At 34.2% G+C, this 24,592-nt stretch overlaps 1 protein-coding gene across 3 annotated transcripts in view; it reads right to left on the minus strand.

Annotated features, from left to right (window-relative positions):
* Positions 1 to 24,592, minus strand: part of LOC122400489 (putative phosphatidate phosphatase) — a 50,226-nt gene that overhangs the window by 10,864 nt on the left and 14,770 nt on the right. For all 3 annotated transcript variants that reach the window (XM_043401994.1, XM_043401993.1, XM_043401995.1), the window contains exons 2-5: positions 23,419 to 23,570; positions 11,137 to 11,241; positions 10,660 to 10,859; positions 1,691 to 1,748 (exon numbers count right to left, since the gene is read on the minus strand). In XM_043401994.1, coding sequence (XP_043257929.1) covers positions 1,691 to 1,748; positions 10,660 to 10,859; positions 11,137 to 11,241; positions 23,419 to 23,570 — 515 coding nt within the window. The remainder of the gene's footprint in view (positions 1 to 1,690; positions 1,749 to 10,659; positions 10,860 to 11,136; positions 11,242 to 23,418; positions 23,571 to 24,592) is intronic.

A 24,592-nucleotide genomic window follows, 5' to 3' on the forward strand; every position in this document is an offset into this window, starting at 1 on the left:
TTCCTTCAACATCTCAACTTGAGAATTAACTTTTCTAGTTCCACAGTGATAAATTCTGTCCAGCCATTTGACATTTTGGTTATAATAAGAACTAAAATGATGAAATTCTTTCTGATATAATCTGTCGATACATAACACTGATGTACAGGGTGTTCGACCATCCCTGGGAAAAAATTTTAATGGGAGATTCTTCCAAAATAAGACGAAAATCAAGAATAGCAATTTGTTGATTGAGGCTTCGTTAAAAAGTTATTAACAAAATTAAATTAAAAAATTTCAAATCATTCACGGAAAAATTATTTTCGGTTGCGGGGGTCAATTACAATTATTTTTTATGAATAGACACATCCCTGAAATCCTACGCAATTTCGAGAACAAAATTCGAGTAGGTGGACAAACTCGACAAAATTAAAAAATTTCAAATCGTTCTAAATTTCTGGTCAGAAATGCTTTCTCGAAATTTCATGTAAATGTTTAAAATATCACAACTTCTGAATGGATAGAAGCATTTTAATGTCTCAAAAGGCAAACAACGCGTATTTGGATGGAGAATATCTAGAAATTTCAAAAATATTCGAAAAGTTGTTCCTTAACCCCGTAAAGCAAGAAAAACCTCATAAAAATAGTCCAATTCCCAAACAGCCATAACTGCTACAATAGTGAATATATTTTAATGAAACTTTTTTTCTGAAGTAGAGCTCATGAGCACCTGCAGAAAGGTATTAGACAACTTTTTTATGGGGCGTCAAACAAAATTACTAAAAATCAAAAACAAGTTTTTAAGAAAAATCGACAGGGGTTTTTATAACTTTTTAACGATGCCTCAATCAACAAATTAGTATCCTTGATTTTCGTTTTATTTTAGCCTCTAGAATCTCCCATTCAAATTTTTCCAATATTGGTACTACCATAAGTATAAGTTACCATACCCACAAGAGTTAACAAAAGATTCGTTAAAGTCGATCCTAGGTAATAGATAAAATGAATAGAGTGAATCCCATACTCGTTGAGGTACAATTTCTATTATTCATAGATTGAAAACCTCATAAGAAGCGAACTACATTTATTATTAGCGTGCACAGACAATCGCAGCGACGACACGTTGATAAAAACTAATTTACATTTATGTTGAAAAGTTCGTAAAAACATATTTCTTTTAATGGTCTGTGCATTTTCCTGAATAATACAAGTACTATTGAAAAAGAAATAGCACACAAGGTGTAATAGATCTTGTACTTGCATACAGAATTTTGTACAATTATGCGACAAACATGGTAAAAATTAGCTAAATTGATTGTTCTTGCACAGATTTTGTCACTCTTCTGTGCGTTAAATTTGAATATTTCTTTATAAGAGAAATCGAACAATTTTTGAAAATCCTGAACGTTGGTTGTTTCTATTATTCCTTAATTATTTCTTGGGATTGAAAAAATATTATTAAAATTCTCTGCCATTTTTATTCGAAACCGTTTTCATAGAAATTTCGTCCGCCGTAGGAAAAAGTTTCTATAAACATCGCCGAGTGTACATCTGAAGCAACGAGACGACATTTATTTACGGCGTAATGCGATCAAGTGCTTTTCGCGTGGAAAAATATGCGATCCTATCGGTAATAATATTTAAGTGAATAATCATTTTGTCCCTAGCTGTAACCGTTGGTGAGATTTATACAATGAAAAGTGGAACTTACCGCAAGATAGATCATGGTGTAGGCAGAGAAAGACGAGTGTCCGGAGGGAAAGGATAATCTGAAACGATCAACGTTATAAATTGTCTTGTGTCAAATAAATCTCATTCGTCGATCGTTCATACAAAATTTTCATTTTATTTATATATTTTTTTTTCTATTCTTTCCCATCTTAACTCGGTACCGTCATTCGTATACACGCGCCCCGTAATAGGACCCTATTAATTTTATCACGATTAATTCCGGGGCGTGTTCCGTGGCGATTACAATCGCGGGACGCGACTGCATACCCTGCGGCGTGGATCGTAAAGATTTGGCGGAGGTTCCTTCGATCGCAACGCGAAAAAAAGGAAAAGCTAAACCGTAGAAAAAACCAAGAGGCGGGGTGGACTGAGGACTTCTATCTGCGAGAGTAATTGGGCATCAAAGAAACTGCAACTTTAATCGGACGTTATCTGCCTTCCCTTTGTGTTTACTCTTTTCTCTTTTTCCCCCCCTCGTCTACCTTCCTCGTAGCAATATTTGCCAAACCACGTTCTTTAAACCCACCGGCGCTGAATATTTTTTACGAATGCACCGTGAACGCCTAGCAAATATATACAGTGGCCGAAATAATTATAGGTTCGCTGTTCGCAGTTTTTTCTACTCCTATCTCTATAATTAGTTACAATTACACTTAATCTTAAGCACTACAATTAGTCGAATTGGAACAGCCTAAATAGTCTAAACGTTAAAATATTCTTCAAAAATCGTAATATTAATAAAGCGAAAAAATTGTCTGAAGTTCGTTTTCTTGAAGTTAACGTAGAACTATAATTTCCAAATACTTTATATCGAGTTGTAGATTAGATCAAACCTAATTCAGATCAATTATCAACCAAGTATTTACATATTAAAAAGTTAAAATAACCTTGCCACCTTGATTTTTTTTAGCAGTACCATATATTATTTAGGCCATAGACTATGATCTTGCGTCGACTCTGGTCTCAAAAACTTTAAATTCGATCAATACAAACGATTAATATTAATGGAAAATAGTTTATTTAAATCCTTGATTATAATATCTGTATTTGTAATTGCAATAATGGAATTTATCGTAAATCGTAAATGTTACGCACGAACGAAATCTGTAAGTGTGATAAATTATGTTAAAACCTATTTTCAAACTGTAATCCATCTTCCGCGATACAGAGCTTCGCTCTTTGTATTAGACTTTTAGTTGACGTCTCAATTAAAGCGTTCTGATTTATGCTATTATGTATGTACATGCATACATTATGCAATCCCGGAACTCTTGACTACTATCAATTGATATTTCCTAGACAACAAACCGCAGATATCTCCAAAAATAAAAATCCACAGGAGATATATCCGGTGTTTCTTTTTAAATATATTGTTGTATATGATGTTTAATGTTATTAATGTGTCTCTGGGTATGTAGACGTATGGAGTTCGGTTGTTGATAAGACAACCAAATAAAACGAAGAATAGAGTCGTTTGCGGAACAACAAGACGTGACAATTTAAGTAGATGTTTCGTGTATACACGTGTCATGGTAACGTGTTCTATAAAAATTACGATATCTTATTATTTTTTAATTTATTATTAAGGTATTGTGCATCATATCTTATTCGAAGTAAAAAACATTTTTAACATTCACGTTTATAAGTTTTGTTATAACAAGTTCCATTATTGCAATGACAATTTCTGTTTAAGTTACATTTTTGTTTAAATGAAAACAATTGATCGGCAAAATATATTTACACATTCCACGTTCATTCATTTTTGTTTGATTAATTGTATTTTTTGTCATTAGGCTTATTGTTTAAATAGTTTTTCTCATGAATATTATGCAATGTTCCTCAAAATATCGTTATTAAATATTAGTTAAATCAATGCTGAAAACTCTAACTTGTTCAAATATAATGTATCAAACAAAACAAGCATAAGTGTACAAGAGACACCAGAATCCTCCGAGACTTTTAGTTTTAATTTTAGGGAATTTTTGGTTCTAAGATCGACGCCTAGATCTGCATCTTGGATAGAATTTGTGTATTAGACAGGAAAGAATCGTGGATCCACGATCAATTTTACAAAATTTGTTACTTAAAAAGAACATTGTTAGAGAATTTTTAATTTCAACTCTCTACGCTTCTCTTATATATTAGCTAGGAAAGCTCATAATTTCTCTGTACAAGTATAAAGTTGAGGACACTGGATTGAAAGATTTATTTTAGTCTAATAACTATCATACTGTTAAACCATTGAAAAGATAAAGTTGATACTTTTAGGCATAACGTATAGAAGGAAAACGAATATTTTAAATTTTTATGTGCAAGTTCGCGAACCACCGTCTAATCTATCTAAGACCCCTTTAGAGCCCGGGTTAGGTTAAGGTTAAGAGTCATTGACACAGACAACACTGTTCTATCCAATTGAAAGTATTTCCCCGAGAAATTATCCACACGCATTCGAACTTTCATATTGTCCGGTGAATTTTGTAAATTTTTACTTTCGAGTTACTTTATAAAAGGAAATCGAAAGCCGTCGGATTCGATGAACTTGATTTAAACCGCGTATTGCTTCGTCTCCCTCGATAGCACTCAAGAAACATAGCATTCAACTTAGCTCGGACCTTACGGTCATTGGACGATATTGCTCCTGAATAACCTAAGTTGACCCATATATTACAGGTCGTTGGATTTGCTGTTGTATAAGAAACATTATATAACTGTAACGTGCAGATATAAATTAAATTTTACGCATGGATGCGGCACTGATAATCTGTGGATGAAATACCTGTTTAGTTAAATTGTCCAAAAATACATTAAAACTCTGGACTAATCGAAGACACAAAATACAATTTCTAAGTCAACTAGGATAAACACAGCGTTCCCGGGATTAATATAATTCTTTAGCATTGTTGTTTTCTTTACTAACAAGATGCCCAAATCAACAAATCAAATTCGTTCTTCGACTTTCATTTTCACTATAATTGTATTAAAACTTCTGGAGTATGAAATACAACTTATTTTGCAACGTTAACAAATGGTAAACTTACTTCGTAATGGTAAAAACGCGCCCAATAAGGATAAGATTTATTCGTAAATCAATGTTTATCCTCACAGTATAATTTCCTAGTATGACGAACGATACGTTTAATCCATTACCTGCTGATAGGAAATCTCGCGAGACAAAGATCTAATTTTCAATAAACATTTTTATCGAAGTTTGATGTGTCGAACGATGGAACGAAATCTAAACGTTGCATTGCTTTCCGGAAATCATAATCTTAACTGATACCAATTGAAGCGATTCGCGGAACGTATAATTGAAAGAGGCTACCGCAGTCTTAGTAGACAGAGAAGTCAGAAAGATTGGGAAACGCTGCTGTACGAGTCCCCTTTTTGACGAACCAGAAACCAAGAGGGTGAGACGTATGAATGACTGTCTCTGTGAGCTTTTATCGTCGATTCCTCAAATCTTTCTATACATAAAACTTGTCCCTGCTTACGCGAAGGGCGGATGACCCGTGATACGCTCGAGTGAGCGTCCATTAAATGAACTACCGGTGAGGAAATGATCCTTCCTTTTACAACTTGCAACGATAACGTTCTGCTACTTCTTTCATGACAGACAACGAAGAAAAGAATAATCCTTGCCCGCCACCGCGAATAATCTTCGTTCCATAAAGACGGATAGGGGAGACCGGGCCATGCGCTCCGTGACACTTGATTAAACGCACTTTTTAGTTTTATACGGTAACAGATGTTATTCGATGAAGGTATACTAAAAAATAATCAAATTTTGTCAAATTTTGTCGTCAAGCGAATAAACGCTTCATATAAAAATAAATGCTTTGTACATCCTCCATTTTTATTTATCGCTTGAAAAGCATACGTAAACATTTTTTCAGTAAAGAAAACAATAATGCTAAAAAATTGTATTAAATCCGGGAACGCTGTGTTTATGCTAGTTGACTTAGAAATTGTCTTTTGTGTCTTTGATCAATTCGGTGCTTTAATATTTTGAATTTTCTTCGTTCATCAATTTCATCTAGATATTTATTGAAATTTATTGTAGTATTATTATTGTAAAAATTTGTAAAGCTTTATGCGAAGTAATTTGGTGAATTAAAATGGTAAGACTTGTCTCAACACTTGAAATGAGTAAGAACTCGCTAGAAAGAGTATTTTAACCGTTCAAAGTGCATACTTTTTCTCGGATATTACGATACGAACATTCGTGAGTAGAACACCCACCCCTAAGGCTCCCTGTAACATTATTTTATGATACTTTACAACGCGCTACATGTTACTTCCTTCCCAAGGAAAAAACTGAACCCATGTGTCTGCAGAACAGTTGCTCTTAATCTTTTTTTCATGAACTACTTTTAACAGTTTAATGGAACTCGTGGATACTTCTTATGCAATATTCCCAAGAATATCGTTCTTAAATATTAGTTAAAATTAGTTGAAAATCCTGGTTTCTTTACGTACAAGACGAAGACAGATAAGAACATTAGAATACTGTAGGTCTTTTTCAATTTCAATTTTAGACAATTTTTGGTTTTAAAATCAACTTTATCCTTGACTAGCAAGATGAAAGTGTGCATTTACGTTCAATTTTATAAGATAATCGCGAAAGAGTTCTGTAGTGTTTCCAGATGTTTGGAAAATTCGTTATTTAAAAAAATATTTGTTAGATAATTTTGTATTTCAACTCCGTCTTAGTAATACCTATTTCCAATATCGCTAAGAACTAGCAATTTCTCTGTAGAAGACAGATTGATAAGGATAGTGGACTGAAAGATATATGAAAAGATAAAGTTGATATTTTTGCCGTCATAATTTTGCTAAATCGAATCAAGCCTACCAAAAGATCGTTGATCGAAAAGTTTTGTTTCATGGGTCGATCGATGATCCCAAACTAATCTAACTCAGGCCTGACCTAGTTATCGTTTCGCTGCTCGATAATAAACGTAAAGACTAACAATTTCTAATACTAGATCGAGTCTTCCTTCGATCGATAAATACGTTGCATCGTCTATGAGGAAAATGGCCGCGCAAATTAAACACCGACAACTCTGTACTTTCGCGAAGGTGTCGGAAAGACGATTAAATGTGATCAAACAAAATGGACGACAGATCGATGATTAAAGTTTTTGTTACCAGCGAAAAATTCGACTTTAATTTATATGGAAGAGAACACAATTACTTGTTGACAAAGTCATTTACGTTAAGTGTCTTTTTAGAATGTCGTTCGAGAAGTACGATCGCTGGGCGTGTTGAACGAAGACGGGGGGTGAAAAATGCGAACGCGAATGGTTAATGCTGAGGCATTGTAGCTACAGTGACAATGACAGGGGTGTGTTCATGGTAATTCGTCCGTATAATAGTGTTTCCGTTGCCGAGGGAGCTCCTTGATTTCGATCGAATCCCGTCCATGCGAATCGCCCTTTGCACGAGTCCTTTCCTCATTGTCATTTGCTGCTACCGGCGGCCCTTTTTGCTCGTATCCGTTAAAACCGGCTCGAGGTACTGCCTCGGCAAAAAATCAACGAAATTCCGTTACGAATAAAGCACAGGCGCAAGACCACTACTTAACGTCCGTTCGATTTAATGCACCGAAGATCCGAGTAACGAACGGATTAGTGTACCGGAACACCAGAGCAAATAATCTAAAACAACCATTTACTTAGATAACCAACTGACTGAAAACCATTTTACCATTAAATTTATAATAATGCGTAGAAATTGCGTTGAACAGGACTTAACGAAAGAAATACGAGAATAAAGAGTCGAATATTAATTGGCGTCTCTATCATGATTGTACGAGGCATAAAGAAAAACAAGATGTATAGAAATAAGTCAATGGAGCTTTGAATATTGAAAGCTTCGAAAAAGGTTTTGTTTGTAGAAACGTAATATTCAACCAACAGCAAAAGACTGTAGCCAACACATGGTTCGAAGTTGTATGAGGATCATTCAATAAGCAAAGAGACAAATTCTCTGGTTCAGATAATTGTATCGTCTCGTAAAAAATGAAGTTCTGCTTCTTTATCGTATTAATTACACTTATAATTGTATGTCAGATTTTGTAGTTTATAACTTCGTAACGCTTATATAGTATTTTAAATAAAACAGGTTAGAGCGACTGTAATTGAGTAGGTGGCAGTAGACGAGTCCTTTACAGGACGGATTTAATCTTTGTATTGGATGCCTGCAGATGTTTATGGCCGATCAGCATTATCTGTTCGTTGTTTTATTTATTTATTAATGGATTTCCCAGGGACGGAATAATCAATAATACTCAGTGTTGGATCGAAAATAGTCCACGTGCCGTTCTTCAATCAAGACACAAACAACAATTCAGTGTAAATATACTGGACAGGGATAATCGATGATAATGTAATCGGGGCTGTTTTCCTTGATCAAAGATTAACAGGTCAATCTTATGTCAATTTCTTAAGTAATCAATTCCACGAGCTATTGAAAGAAGTTCCATTAGATGTTCATCGCATGTTGTTTGTGCATGGCAATGCACCCGTCATATTAAATATTTTGTACTCGTCTAATCATGTACGCGTGCACGCTAGGTAATGCATTTTGATTCTTTAGGTCTTCAAATGCATCTTGTATACGTTGACTTAACTGGTCTAGATATCTAGGCAATCGGTCTAAGCAATTGGGCAAAATTGTACTCAGCAAATCTTCAAACTCTATTTTCTCGAGAACGATATTTTTTCATAAAACATGTATTTTCAATTTCATTCTGGCTCAAAAGATCATCATATTCAAAGATAATAAAATTATCTATGAGTTTGTCATTTTAGATGAACCCAACAACGCAAATCGTGGAAGCCATTTAAAGTGATATACATCAACAAACACGTAATAATATAAGAAATAGTAAATACATATAGTAGATGAAAATGATAAATTCTTTCTTGAAACATATTCGAGCACGTGCGAAACATATTACATTACTTAACGTATTAGAAACTGATTACTTTTTATTTCAAGAAACGTTTAAAAACGACGTTTTCCAGAATACCTCCTTAATAGTACAGTGTTGTCTCTATAAAAGCGAAAATGGTGTCTGCGTTAAGTGAAAAAATTTTATCCCCACTACTAGGAGGAATCCTCCTCGGAACCAGCCAGACGAGTTACTTAACACGCCGACGGGTCATTGAGCGGCTCGCCAGTGATTAAGGAAAAAAAACAATCGGTGAGATAAGTCCTCGCGTCGCAATACTAATGCGACAATAAAACTTTTTTTATCGTTGACTTTTTGTTAATGAAAATTTGATCATCACATTTGTCGGATTCTTCTGATTAAAACGAGACTAAACACGATATAATTTGGATCACATTTACTTGTTCAATAGTTAATAAATTTTAGACGCGATAAAGAATAATTAGTGTAAGAGACGCAACACTAGGCTATGCCATACGCTACAAATACATCGATGAAACATTTCTGATTAAACTGAAACCAAATACGATATATGTAATTTGGAAGTGATAATACATAACTCGTTATCTTCCACATATTAAATTAATTAAATATGATCCAATTTATGTCATGTTTGGTCTTAATTTAATCAGAGAGATCGTACGAATATGGTGGTAAACGTTTCATAAATAAAGAATCAAAACTTAAAAAAAAATGAAATTGTACTGAAGTTATATGAGCAAACTTCGTTGACTGCCTCGACCCACAGTTCCTCTTTTTCTCTCTTTCGTTTACCGTAAAGAGGCCGAGACCGCCTCGATCCAGAGTTTGTCTTTTTCTTTTGCTTAAACTCATTGGTGTCCTTTTCTACGTATGGAGTGACCGAAGAAAGTGTCGACAAAATGGTATCAAATTTCATGTCTATGACTGCATAAATATGAACGATCTCGAAGATTTCGTTTTCATCGCGACAATACCGTACATCCTAATCGATGGCATAAAATACTAACAAATGAATTCCACTAAGAAAACACATTAATTTAACGATTGCAACATTTTTTTAAGACTAATTCGTAATTGGCATTACGAATACAAATACCTACTTCATGCAGTTATTGAATATTTACACTATCATTTGAAAAAATATCGAAGATATTCTTAGACAAGGAAAACTGGCGTGGCAATCAAGTAATATTTATAAATAAAATTACACAATGAAATACGAGCTTAAAGGATGTATTTGAACTGCCAACTTTTACTATTCGTTCATCCCATTGCCGCTATTAGCAAACGAAAAATAACGAAAGCAATCGTTCCCCTTCCATTAATTTAAATTTTACATTCCTCGTTCCGCAATTGCGTCTGCAATTGTTACCGTCACGCGATTCAACGTTTTGCGAACTCAAATACGTAAAAGGGCTATATCCTTGAGATACTCGACCCAAGATCTTCAATGAAGAATAAAAAGTGCAGACGATTACAACCACGTAGCATAAGCAATACAAATTTCGTCATCTCACGCAAGAATTATACAGGGTGTTCGTTTGAAACCTTTCCATGGGGAATTATAGTATGTATGTAGTGTGTACTTGTCAGCAATAACAACTGTAGCAATACCAGTTACCTTTATGATTTGTAAATTTTTTACTGCATGTATCCTTGATGATGTTAATTTAATGGAATTTTCTAATTGTCCTCTAAATAATACAAATTGCCCACCCGTAGGACGTACGCCCCACGTTGAAAAACACTAATCTAGTTATAAGTAAAACTGTTAGTCTCAATAGCGTGGGTCGCAAACGACCCACGCGACACGAACGGAAAGTTCATTGAAAATAGGTTCAGCACGAAACATGTCGATAGAAACGTGTTCTATTGTGTGCACTGTAATTATGGTAAGCTAGACTTATAGTAGTTCTATTGAAAAAGATGCATTAATTTTGATTCGAGTTAGAGAAAAACAACTCGATACTTCGCGACACTTAATATTTCTGATGTGTAAAAATAATTTTTACCTGACCTCCTTTAGGGTCCTGGATGAAGTATTCGGTGAACAGCTATAATCTTCGATGTACCTGTGTTGATTCTCGATAAGACTACAATTTATGTTAGGCATACAGATCGCCATAAAATGGGGTCTTAGACGGCCGATGGTATACTTGGCTATATCCGTGAATAAAATATTCGCAATGGTTCCAAAACCGAAGATTCCAATCTGAAACAACAAGAATGTAATTTAAAACGGAAAATATCTTATGTGTACAGAACCATTTATTCAGTGAATAAATTATTCTTAATTATTATATTTCTACCTTGTGCTGCATATGTTAGCTACAAGGATTTTAATATGAGAAAATAATACTGTTCATTCGTTGCAACGTACTGAGTTGCACTTTCTTTTGTATTAAGTTTCATTTATATAATTAGGAATTAACAAAATTTACAATTTATTATATGCAAGACTGACTGTAGAGATAGTTTTTAAACTGTACCTTTTCATATGCGCTCCACAACCAAGGAGGTATATTGTAACCACATAATACTTTGGAAGATTCCGTGTTGCTATATCTCGAATGGAGATATTCACCAATTAGCATCTGTAACAAAATTTTTAATAATTAATTATAAAAAAAATATACAAAATATACAAAATACGTACAAATACGTCATGAAGGAATATGTTTGAAGTAAATCCTGTTTCGCTAAAATACAAAACACGCAATTGAAACTACTTCAGTAACTCACAAGGAACCATCGCGAACGGTCCGTCTTCGATTTTGATGAAACTTTGTACACTTATAAAGCAGCCAAAAATAATCGACACGTATTTTTTTTTAGCTGCGGTAACTCGAGTTTAAGGGGTGAAACCACCCCTTGAAGTTTTGGCTCGAAACGGCTATCTCGAAAACGGAAAGACATACAAAAAAATTGTTAATGGGCGAGGTTGATGGTTTCTTATGTACAATAACATGGTGTTAAAAAATTTTAAAAAATACAATTTGTTTATAACAAAAAAAAATTTATTAACTTAATTTTTCATTTTATTGAAATTTTCATAATGACAAAAAATGACGAGCATTTTATTCCAAATCCATTGGTATGCGATTTTTTAAAATTGCCTCCTACAGTTTTGCAGATTTTGATGATTTACATCTTACGCGCACATCCATTATGGTAGTAGCCGTTCTAACTTTGATTTTAATGAAGCACTGTAGGGTTGCACTAAATCAAAGTTAGAACTGCTACTACCATAATGGATGTGCGCGCAAGATGTAAATCATAAAAATCTGCAAAACTGTAAGAGGCAATTTTAAAATATTACATACCAATGGATTTGGAAAAGTTCGGCCACCCTTGGGAAAAATTTTAATGGGAGATTCTAGAGGCCAAAATAAGACGAAAATCAAGAATATCAATTTGTTGATTGAGCCTTCGTTAAAAAGTTATTAAAAAATTAAATCAAAAAATTTCAAATCCTACAGGAAAAAATTATTTTCGGTTGCGGGGGCCAATTACAATCATTTTTGGTCAATACATATACCCACGAAATCCTACGCACTTTCGAGAAAAAAATTCCTAATCGAAAATGTAATTTATGGCCAGAAATGTTGTCCGAAAATTTCATGCGGATCTTTAAAATGTCATAACTTCTGAACGGATTGAAGGATTTTAATTTTCAAAAATGCAAACGACGCGTATTTTAATCAAGAATACGTAGAAATCGCAAAAATATGCAAGAAGTTGATCCTTGACCCCGCAAAATGAGAAAAACCCCATAAAAATGGTCCAATCTTCAAACAGCCATAATTCCTACAATAGTGAATATATTTCAATGAAACTTTTTTCTGACGTAGAGCTCATAGGTACCTACAAAAAAGTATTGGCCAACTTTTTTGTAGGGCGTCAAACAAAATTATTAAAAATGAAAAACGAATTTTTAAGAAAAATCGACAGGTAGGTGCCTAAATTTTTCAGCGAAAAAAAAAATTTCAAATCGTTCTAAAAAAATTATTTTCAGTTGCGGGAGTCAATTTCAATCATTTTTGGTCAATATATATACCCCCGAAATCCTACGTACTTTTGAGAAAAAAATTCGAGAATGTGTGAAATTTTTCAACAAAATTAAAAAATTTCAAACCATTCTGAAAAAATTATTTTCGGTTGCAGGGATCGATTACAATCATTTTTGGTCATTACACATTCCCCCGAAATCTTGGGCATTTCGGAGAAAAAAATTCAGTACGGGCGGAACTTTAAACGTTAATAATTTCTTAACGAAGCCTCCATCAACAAATTGGTATTTTTCCCGATTTTGTCCTCTAGAAGTAGTGCAAGCCTACAGTGCTTCATTAAAATCAAAGTTAGAACGGCTACTACCATAATGGATGTGCGCGCAAGATGTAAATCATCAAAATCTGCAAAACTGTAGGAGGCAATTTTAAAAAATCGCATACCAATGGATTTGGATTAAAATGCTCGTCATTTTTTGTCATTATGAAAATTTCAATAAAATGAAAAATTAAGTTAATAAATTTTTTTTTGTTATAAACAAATTGTATTTTTTAAAATTTTTTAACACCATGTTATTGTACATAAGAAACCATCAACCTCGCCCATTAACAATTTTTTTGTATGTCTTTCCGTTTTCGAGATAGCCGTTTCGAGCCAAAACTTGAAGGGGTGGTTTCACCCCTTAAACTCGAGTTACCGCAGCTAACAAAAAATACGTGTCGATTATTTTTGGCTGCTTTATAAGTGTACAAAGTTTCATCAAAATCGAAGCCGGACCGTTCGCGATGGTTCCTTGTCAGTAAATATTGATTTTAACATAAATATGTTTAGGCAAATAAAGCTTAGTTTAAAGCGTATTCAATTTTTCGTTATGGCTTATAATTTTCATGATTACATAATCACGTTTTTAAAGTAAAAATGAAATTTTAGACTAGAACAAAACGTGTGCATAATATCGAAGTAAATGTAGTTATGTTAAACAATATGACTTTTCCATCGACTTTTAAGCTATTCTCCGCAACCACTGATATTTTAATGGATCTGTTCCCAGAAACAAAGATTGATTGTCAAGGACTTACGAGCTGGGCGGCTAAATCGCCAGATGTGATCGCTGGATTTTTTGTACAGGGTTATTTACAAAATGTACAGTCCACAACAAAAAGATAGGTTTGCTTGTTTTTATTTATAAAGCCGTTACATCCTTTGACTTAGCATTCGCAGACAATTTCAAGGACACAGTTCGAATACTATCTTTAAATGCATAATTTTTCCAAACACATTAAAACATGTTAACATTGATAATCTTATGGTACATTTAAATCAAATTTTCTAGTCGTGTAGTTTCTATGTCACACAAATACACATGTAAATAACGTCTATTTCTAATCTACATAAATGAAAATAGAAATTAATTCAACAATATATACCGTATTTATAATATTTTTTTTGTAAACACGTACCAGAAGTGGCTCAAGTCCATATGTACGTTTAGTTTTGCTTCTTACTGTAAGTTCAAATTACGAAAATTTGAGTGAATACTATTTTTTAAATCTTGAAGGTATCATCTGTTACTTTCATTGTTAACTAAAACTTCACTTTTTACCCAGAGATATCAGTGTTTTTTTTAATTACTAAATAAGTAGTTTAAAACCATAACGATGTAGGTTACCTTTCAGTCTTTTCTTCTGAATTGGTTACAAATAAAATGGCTACTTTATCAAAAAGACATCCCATGCACGATCCAGTACAAGCATACAGCAGAATATCGAATGAAATGAAGAGGGCTAACCAAAGCGTTGAAATAAAATTTATTTACTTTTACTAAATTAAAAAAGAGGATATACTGTATCTAATGTATATTTGATCTAATGGCTAACAAAAACTTGAAAAAAAATGTAAGATTTTGAGAAGCCGATCCATTGAAATTATAAATAGAAATATTAAAGTTTCGACGATTGTTCAACATTTATCAACGGATAAAGAAATGGCTAGAAGCGATTGAGATTCAGATAATAAATTGTTTTGGAAGGTGGAGGAGGAGCTTAAGCCACTGTGTCCAATCCATCATCTCTTTTGAAGAAGATTAAAAGCTTCAAAGAAGTACGAGATTATGGTTCAACTTTTTGACGACGAAATAGAAAACTGTACGTAGACGTTAATAGTTTTGCAGCGATGATACGTACAATTTAGAATATTAATTTTCAGCATTAATTTTAAATATCAATGTTACAAATTTCATTTGCAGCTCGGGAATACAACAAATAGAAAATTTGTTCAGACAGTTTGACAGGGATCGTATTAAAAAATGTAAGATTATGTGAGTCAACGTTTCGCATAATTTATCCCTTGTTCTATCAAATGGTATTGGAAATAGACTCGAACTGTTTTCTACCAACCGCGTTACCATTCGCAAAGTTACAAAAATAACGCAATGTTGGCCGACGAGTATAAAATATTTCAACTAACCGCGCCATTACCAAAGGGACCGTGACATAAATAAATGAATTGTTCCGAGATACATGACTTACTTCTACTCGTTTATCGTTTCCCTCTGGGAGAAGAAAGGAACATCGAAACAGGTAAAAACGGCCGAACCTGCTGTTGTATTTCATTCATTCGTACTTGTCAGTTGTATCACCTGGCGACCTTTATCTGGAATCTGACCGGTTAACCTACTTTTGTGTGAGGCCGTGACAGATCGGTAGAACCCCCGGGAGAGAAGAGGGAGAAGATTACAGAGGTTTCGGGTCTCTCGAAAATTTTGAAGTCGTCGATTCTCTTCTTGGTTTTAATCGTGGATTACCAGTGATGAAGTGACTGGCGTCCACGGTATCCTGTCTTTGATCAATCCTCAACGAGAAACCAACCCACCAGTGCCCACCGAATCAGATTTTCCACTTAACGATTACAATATTTTGTGGTCCTGTGTCGCTGGAAAGATTTATTCTTGGAAACTTTCACGGTTCCTTTTTTCTTTTCGATTCCCTTCTCACGGAATTGTTGCCAGTTTACTTTATTCATATTAATAGGATTCCCATTCTTATTTGTGGATTTTAATTTGACCATTTAATTAGCCGAGCATTGTTTAATTACAGAAATTATATAATATTTCTATTATACGTGTATATTATACATTACATTATAATGAAAATGTTACTATTAGATTCAGTATATTACACCGAATCATTAATTCAGTGTGTTACACAGGGATTTCGGCCAACCCCTGGGAAACATTTTAATGGGAGGTTCTAGATGCCAAAGTAAGACGAAAATCAAGAATACTAATTTGTTGATTGTGGCTTCGATAAAAAGTTATTAACTTTTAAAGTTCTATAGTAACGTAGCACAGTAAAGAATTTTTCTCTCGAAAGTGCGTAGGATTTCGGGGGTATGTCTATTGATCAAAAATGATTTTAATTGACCCCCGCAACTAAAAATAATTTTTTCAGAACGTTTTGAAATTTTTTAATTTTGCCGAAAAATTTCACACCTACTCGAATTTTTTTCTCGAAAGTGCGTAGGATTTCGGGGATATGTCTATTCACAAAAAATGATTGTAATTGACCACTCTAACAAAAAATAATTTTTTTAGAACGATTTGAAATTTTTTTTCCTCACCGAAAAAAAGCAGATTTTTCTTAAAAATTCGTTCTTCATTTTTAATAAATTTGTTTGACGTCCTACGGAAATTTCGTTTAGTACTTTTTTGTAGGTACCCATGAGCTCTACTTCAGAAAAAAGTTTCATTGAAATATATTCACTATTGTATGAGTTATGGTCGTTTGAAAATTCGACCATTTTTATGGGGTTTTTCTTACTTTACAGGGTCAGGAACAACTTTCCTAATATTTTTAGAATTTCTACATATTCTTCGCTTAAATACGCGTTGTTTGCCTTTTGAAACATTAAAATCCACCAATCTCTCAGGAGTTATGATGTTTTAAAGATACACATGAAATCTCGGGGAATCATTTCTGGCCTCACATTAGATTTTCGGTAAGGAATTTTTTTCTCGAAAGTGGGTAGGATTTCGATGGTATGTCTATTCACCAAAAATAATTGTAATTGATCCCCAGAATCGAAAATAATTTTTTCAGAGTGATTTGAAATTTTTTAATTTAATTTTTGAATATCTTTCTAACGAAGCCTCAATCAAGAAATTGATATTCTTGATTTTCGTCTTATTTTGGCCTCTAAAATCTCCCATTATATTTTTTCCAGGGGTGGTCCAACACTCTGTATAAGTTACACAATTTCTATTTTTTCTTTTTTTTTTTCAAATTGTAATGCTTTTTGCACGATCCAACGTCGTTTAGTTGTTCGATACTTTTTGGTAGAACGAGTGTTTTCTAGTTTCTTTTTTTTTTATTTTGCGTATTGTTGAAGAAAGGCAAATGAAAATATCAGTTTCAGGTAAAATTAGACGACTCGTACGCCCATTTAATTTTTTCCAGGATGAATGAAAGCAAGAGACCAGAGCTCGGTTGTGGAACTGGGAGCCTGAAGGGGTGTCCGAACCCTTCTCAGATTCCTCGGACGCTACAGGTAGAAAATTCGTACGCCGGTGAAACGGTCCGACGCCGAAGAAGAGGCCAAGCATCGGCTACGGATGAAATTCCCGTGAGGCGGATGAGTCGAGAAGAGGGATCGTTGCTAACAAGGACCCGCTTATTATTTCAAGTGCCAGCATGCACTTTTGCGGATAGGCCGTGTGACATTCAATTTCCAAGACAAAAACCGATTCTCTTCTGATCGTTAAGGTAAATGGCGTGGAATATCCACGCCACCAAAACTGCAAACTTCTTTTTTACTTATTTATTTACTATCGAGGTGATTTAAAAGCCATCGTGACCATAGCGGCCATCGAAAATTAAATTTTTACCATTTAATACGAATATAGTATAAATTTAACGTTTAAACAAACTGTAACAATTATCTAGTTAGACTTTATGTTCTCCATTTTGATAGTTACCTTTACAATGGCCACAAAACTATTAAAATGCTCGGTATTATGCTGAAATTAAATTCTTTAGAAAAGTTTGAAATAAAAAACATTATTTTTTTGAAAATTTTACGATGGAAATCGATTATCTGAACGTAAACTTTGGTTATATGCGAAAAATAGATAAGTTGTGGGAAAGATCAGGGAACTCTTATTATATGAACTGTTTGTTCCCCGAGGGGTTAGGGGTTTGGGGTTTAGTCCCGCAGGGGTACCTGCGCCAGTGATGGATAAGGGATAACGATGAAAAAAAATCTATACAAACGACGTAGAGTATCTAATGGAATTTCTTCCTATAATTCATGCTAGGAATTACTTAACAAAATTTACATAAGATTTATCTTCTAATCTTCTATTAAGGTGGTATTCTACCGTGAACCTTTGAAAAAAATTTTATTATATTATATATTATAATCTAATAAGTATATCCTGTAAAGGTCTATTAATTTCCTCGAATGTATACTTTTCGTATAAGATTTGTCATGCCTATTACCATCAATATTATCAACAAGGTAAACTGGAAATACTGCCACATTCACTGTACACACCACACCCTGCTCAGAGTTACTTCCATTTGTTTATTTTTCATTTCACGTTGTTAGACGAAGCGAAACAAGTTGTACGACAATGAAACCTTTTCAACGAATCTATCAATATTACTAATAAACAACAGTAAATATTATTTATATATTATAAAAAAAGAAATGTAAATGTATAAATGATTATAACACAAGATTTACTATCTGCTAGAGAAGTTTGTAGCTGTCGTGTATTATGTTATTTGAAGAAACGACGTGGAAGGTCCAATATGCAATGTCGTATGAGTCTTCTTGTTTGTAGAATGCTGTCCAGCAGGTTAGTTGCTCAAATGTTCAAATGTATCTTCAGTCTGCCGAGGTATTTCGTGCTAAATCATTCTTTTCTTTTACTGTTTTAATGCCAAGATCGCGACGTGTACGCCAAGGTGCATTCGCGGTTGCTTCAAGGAATTTGGATTGGAATCTTTGCAATATTTCTATGTTCGATTTGCATCCTAGTAACCAGCATATTTTCTTGGCCGTAAGTTGCAGTTGTTTGAATTTGGTTTGCATGTGTTTTGTTCCGGGCGAGACGTCTGTCGGGCACTTACAGAGGAAACGTGAATCTACGCAAAGGCTCGCGCGCGTCTCTGCAAATTTCCGTTTTGAAATCGGACCCTGTGGGCAACTCTTCAAACGTCAGACCCTATTTTGCTTTTGCTCTTTCGTTGATCCGCCGCACGCACGATGTTCGAATTAACGCTGTCACCGCGGGTAAGAGCGGGCGAATAGTCGAAGGCGGAGATACAGAATTCTTCGCAAATGAAATTGCGTGGCCATGCGTTCAGCCGTGCCGCGACACGAGTCAGTCTATCCGAGAGATAATCACGGCACAAAGGGATTCTATTATAACATAATGAAAAAGATTAAAGGGTCTCGTGTTTCAGACTCTTCATCTTGTCTTGTAAATGCGTTCCCAACAAACGAGGAAAAACAAACGCGACGGTCCAACCTCGCTGCGACCATGTATTTTCGGAACAATATTTTGTATTTCGCGCTAACGGGACACGTTTTCTTATAGTTGGATGATTGAATAATTAACTCTTGGATCTCAGAATTCACGGAACGCGATTCAAGATTAGACGATAAATTCTGCCCACGTAATTGGATTCTGCGTTTAGCGAACCGCTCGGCGGGACACTATTTTTCGTTTGATTAATGAAATTCTATTAACATGCTGTCGTACGTACAAACATAATGGCCCTTTAATAGCTTGACTCTCGACCAGTAATATCGTTTACGTAGACCCTACATCAGTATTTCTTAAGGGGGTATTCTTAAAATATAAAAATTTATTGATTCTCTTATGATAGTATTATACATAATTTTATTTGTTTCGTCTATTATCAAAATTTTTGTAATTTTTATTGAAAATAGTAACTAGTATTCTTTAGAAATTTCTGAAAGTAAGTACTAAATTTTTGAAAACATTACTTGAACAATATTCGATAGTTTACTTAAAAAATTTAGCAGTGCATTCTTAAATACATGTACTTTTGACAAAACGAAAAGAAAAGAGAATCAAGTTTTTGAAAATGTCGCAGAGTAATGGCCTCTTAAACTATACAAGTTTATTGACTCCCCTATGATACTATTATATAATTTTATTTATTTCTATCTTTTGATCCTGTCCTTTGGAAATTTCTAAAATTAAATACTAAATTTTTGAAAACATTACTTGAACAATATTCGATAGTTTACTTAAAAATGTTAACGGTGAATTCTTAAATACATGTACTTTCAATAAAATGAAAAGAAAGGAGAATCGAATTTTTGAAAATGTCGCAGAGTAATGACCTCTTAAAATATAAAAGTTTATTGGCTCCCCTATTATACATTTTCAGCCTCTTTCGATGACCTGACAAAAAGTGTTTCCTATTGAAGTCAATCAGTATTTAACCGACAAAAAATTTCAGTTGCTTAAATTTAAAAATAAATTTATTTTCAATAAAAAATTCACTGTTATATTTTTAAATGGAACTAGGTATTTTTAACTTCATAGTATTGTATGTGACATTGAAAGAAAAATTGCCATGAATCGATTGCCACAATATTTGAAATTACATATTCGTCGATACATAACACTAAGCCTTCAGAACTTAACACGCAAAATAGAGGGACTACAAAATTTATATAAAATGTGTAGAAATGTTCAAAGAAGTTCTCTAATTGAAGCTACACATAAAACTTTAATACAAAACATAGAACTGAGCGTTGCAGAAGGTGGAATGCAGTTCGAACATATAATTTAATTACTAATTACTTGGTTTTGTATAAACTTTTCTTTTATTTTGTGTATTAACTCCCGAAATTAAATAAATGTTATGCTATTAATAAAGCATTCGTAATGTTTACGTTCATTTGTTTACGTCTGTTGTACATACGAGAGCTTAGTGTTCCATCGCCGAATTATTTTAAATATTGTGGCAATCGATTCATGGCAATTTTTCCTTCAGTGTCATCTGAACGTCATCGTGTAGTAGGTTGTTGAATTTGTCTCGACGTTAAAAATACCTAGTTCCATTTAAAAATATGACAGTAACCTTGATTTCTTTATCGAAAATCAATTTGTTTTTAAATTTAAGGAATCATAATTTCTTGTCAGTTAAATACTGATTAACTTCGATAGGAAACATTTCTTTGACTATCGAAAGGAGCTGAAAAATCCTGGAGACTAGTTCGTGCCTCATCCTGTACATAATTTTATTTGTTTTCATCCCCTGTCATTCTCTTCGTCAATTCTAACAATTGTAATTTTTGCTCGAAATAATAGCTAGTGTTCTAGAAATTTCGTCCACTGTATTAGCCAGACTATGGCTCGGTGAATCGATGTCTCGTGGAAGTATCGAAACGTCGCGACGATTCATTCGATCATTTACGGATGTCTCGAAAATACCTCGAGATTGCCCTACCAAAAATGTCGTAAGACATATCGTGCAAGATCTATAAATACCATCGAGCTATCTATGGAATTCGAACGATTTCTCGCAAGACCTATGTATAGGACACGCGGGGAGGAAATATGGAAATATTTCACGAACCGAGTAGAATAACCAGGGACCTGTGTGTGTGTGTGTGTTCGGTTTCCTTTAGTGGCTGACGACCCTTTGGCTCGACCGTTGGCGGAGAGTGCAGTTTCCAAGGATGCAAATAGAGGATGCAGTCTCTTCTGCCCTCGCGACCGGCAAAAATACATCGGCGTGCACGTGCACCACTTCCAGATACCGTAAATCGATTCCCACGACCACCGAAACTTAACCAACGCTCTTCATTCGTTGTTGCATCCCATATGGCCGGACGCATTCTTATACATTCACCTTCTATACAGACGTTCGCTCGAAGAATCACCTTCTCCCACTGTTTCACCACAACAGGAGCGAACCACAGCCGCTTAAAAATATCTAGCAATATATTAGATTGTCGGCCAGGATTTTATCTGCTTCGGCAAGCAAAAACCAGATAAAGAACAGCTGCTGTCGGGGTGTCGTCAGGAAATTAGATAAAAAGATAGGAAGCACTTTTATTTTCCCGTCTGAGTATCACTTGCCACCGGTGGCTCTTGGTGTCACGCAACGAGACTCTGACCTTCTTTATTCCGTTCTTTATCGTCATCAGACATCGATAGAAATACAGTAGAGCGTTGATGAACGGATGTATTTATATTACAAGGAAAACCTATTGTTAAAAGTACTCTGACAACTTTTTAGGTTACCTACGCTGTCGCCCATCTTGAAAAATGCAAACTAAACTTTTAAACAATGTGAAATGTTCTCCAAACTGAATTCTAGTAACATTATATTTCTTATGCTTGATAAATTCCATTTCTTTTAATATTGCTGCACAATAAATACGAACGTATTTATAATACATGTTCTTTTTTTTTCTAAATTATACTAAACTTATTTGTCAGATGAAATATGTTTCCATTATGTGGTGTACGATTTTGGCTCTGACTCGTAGTGTATCTTGCATTCTTGAGCTTGTAAATAGATGCTAACATACCGTGCGCGTTACTAGCCGCATTAAAGGATTAAACCATAAATTCCCGTTCGCGTACTTATATCAGACACACGTTTATTACTTTGTAGACAACGGGGAATTACCATTTTTTTTCGCACGCGATGGGAATCAGTAACACGGTACGTGCATAACCAGTAGCGGATCTGGAAACTTGGCAAGATCTCGAAACTCTAAATTTATGTATACTTACTAATTCCTTATGTTTCTAAAACCTATCGAATAAAAGTGTGTCATTATCAGAACTAATTAAAAATATCATCAGTTTCATTCTATCTCTGAACATTAAACACCCTGTGTACTCCAATTTGGTCATTTATTCAAAGGCCGCCCTGTGTGTTCGTGTTTGTACACCAGGAGTTTTTATTACGCACGTGTAAGAGTAGACATAAGATATAAACACAGATAAAACAAGAATTAAATACATAACTGTGTAAGAGATAAGGTCTAGCTAACTTGCTATTATTAAAATTCCAAATATTCAACAATGACGAATACAATGAGGGGTTCTATGAAAGCTTGAACACTCACCATTAACCAAACAAATTTATCATCTGAATTTTAATCGTTTTAAGCGATTTCCTCAATAAGATTTTTTTATTTAAAACTTACAAAGATAGAGATATTATTTCTCGAATCCTCGAAATCTCCAATTCTATTTCACGATTTTTTCTTAACGATTAAAAGATTAGGTTCCCAGACATTTTTCGACAGTGAATTGAACATTTATTAGGAATATAAATTTAACTTGTACAGCTATATTATAGTCCTCTAATTACTTTGGGCAGTGCAATATCTATATGATAATTTTAATTACAAGCGAAACTTTTACACTGCGCGAAGAAGCGTGAGAATACTTATGCAATTTATTGCCCGACTTTCTGACAAATTGCATCTTCAATAATTGAATGCTCTCGCATCGGCGAGCTTCGACTTTCCAAAAAAAGCGAAAAAAAGAAAACGCGAACGCTACGAAGAAACTTTACAGAGAGACAGACTACGGCTTATCAGCAGGTAGTAAAATTCAGCATGTAATTAACAGCGCAATGCAAGGCAAATTATTCCAGAGGATACAAAAAACGATGAACAAAAATCGACCGTTGATAAATTACTGGTTCCCCTTCGTTCTCGTAACGGAAAATTGCGAATCACAGTAGGTGACTCACCGCACATATAGGTAGGAAAACACCGATGACGTAGAGCATCGTGCTGGTGACCGTTGATGTGTGAAACGGGTGATATAATGACTCGTCATTACAGAAGAATCCACGTTTGTACGGCTTGCCAAAGAAGAAGAACATCAGCACCGCGGTGCCCACTGAAACGATAAAAAAGAAAATCAAAATTTTCATCGGCGCGTGCGCTCGTTTAATAGAACTCGCGCGTTCACGTAGGTGTACGGACAGCAAAGATTTATGGATGTCCCTGAACGTGATATATTTTCCATGATACACGATATACACGTCGCACTACGAGATAGCAACTTCTATAGCTAGACAAATTCATCGTTTGCACATACACTCCATTACAAAACCATAAGGCGTCTAGTGAAATCGTTGAAAAGTCGGTTCCAAAGGATTTTCCTTTCATTCGTGAATTATGTTGTTTTATATATTTTTGTCCACGTTCAACTTTTTCAAATTAGGATCAAACCAATACACAAAATAATAAAATAATAGAAAACACGGTTCCAGGAATGAATTTCCTTCTTATTCGTGGATTATGTTATTTTGTATATTTTTATCTACGTTCAACTTTTTCAAACTAGTATTAACTAATATACAAAATAACAAAATAGTAGAAAACACGGTTCCAGGCACGAATTTGCTTTTTATTCGTGGATTATATTGTTTTATTTTTGTACACGTTCAACTTTTTTGGTTTTTATAGGTGTTATGCAACTTTATAATACAAGCTTGATTTAATTAATTATTGAAGATGCGAAGATAATTCGTATTTTTACAGTAATGTGCAAGTGTCCATACTTATGCCCGGTATTATCTCGTTAATTGTCGCGTAATAAAATTATCCCGAACATTTCTCGAAACTGGCGTCCGCTACAATCTACCACTTTTGCTTAGTATGAATTTATTTATACAACAAAATCTCACATTATAAATAATAGTTCTTGAAAACAAGAATTGCCGGTTTCATTTTTGATAAAAAAAAACAAATAAACGCAACAATTCTTCCGCAAGCAGATATTTTTTTTCATAGATACCAATTTCAAACCGTAAATCTGGGCAAAAGAAAATTTGACAAAAACAACAGGAACGGGCGTTCTAATTCAATACTGTCCCGAAAAGGAAATACAAGACAATCAGAAAACGTAAAAAGCCA

This window comes from Colletes gigas, unplaced genomic scaffold (genome assembly GCF_013123115.1).
Source record: "Colletes gigas isolate AHSC1104 unplaced genomic scaffold, ASM1312311v1 Colletes_gigas_Sc00018, whole genome shotgun sequence".
In the NCBI taxonomy this organism is placed as follows: domain Eukaryota; kingdom Metazoa; phylum Arthropoda; class Insecta; order Hymenoptera; family Colletidae; genus Colletes; species Colletes gigas.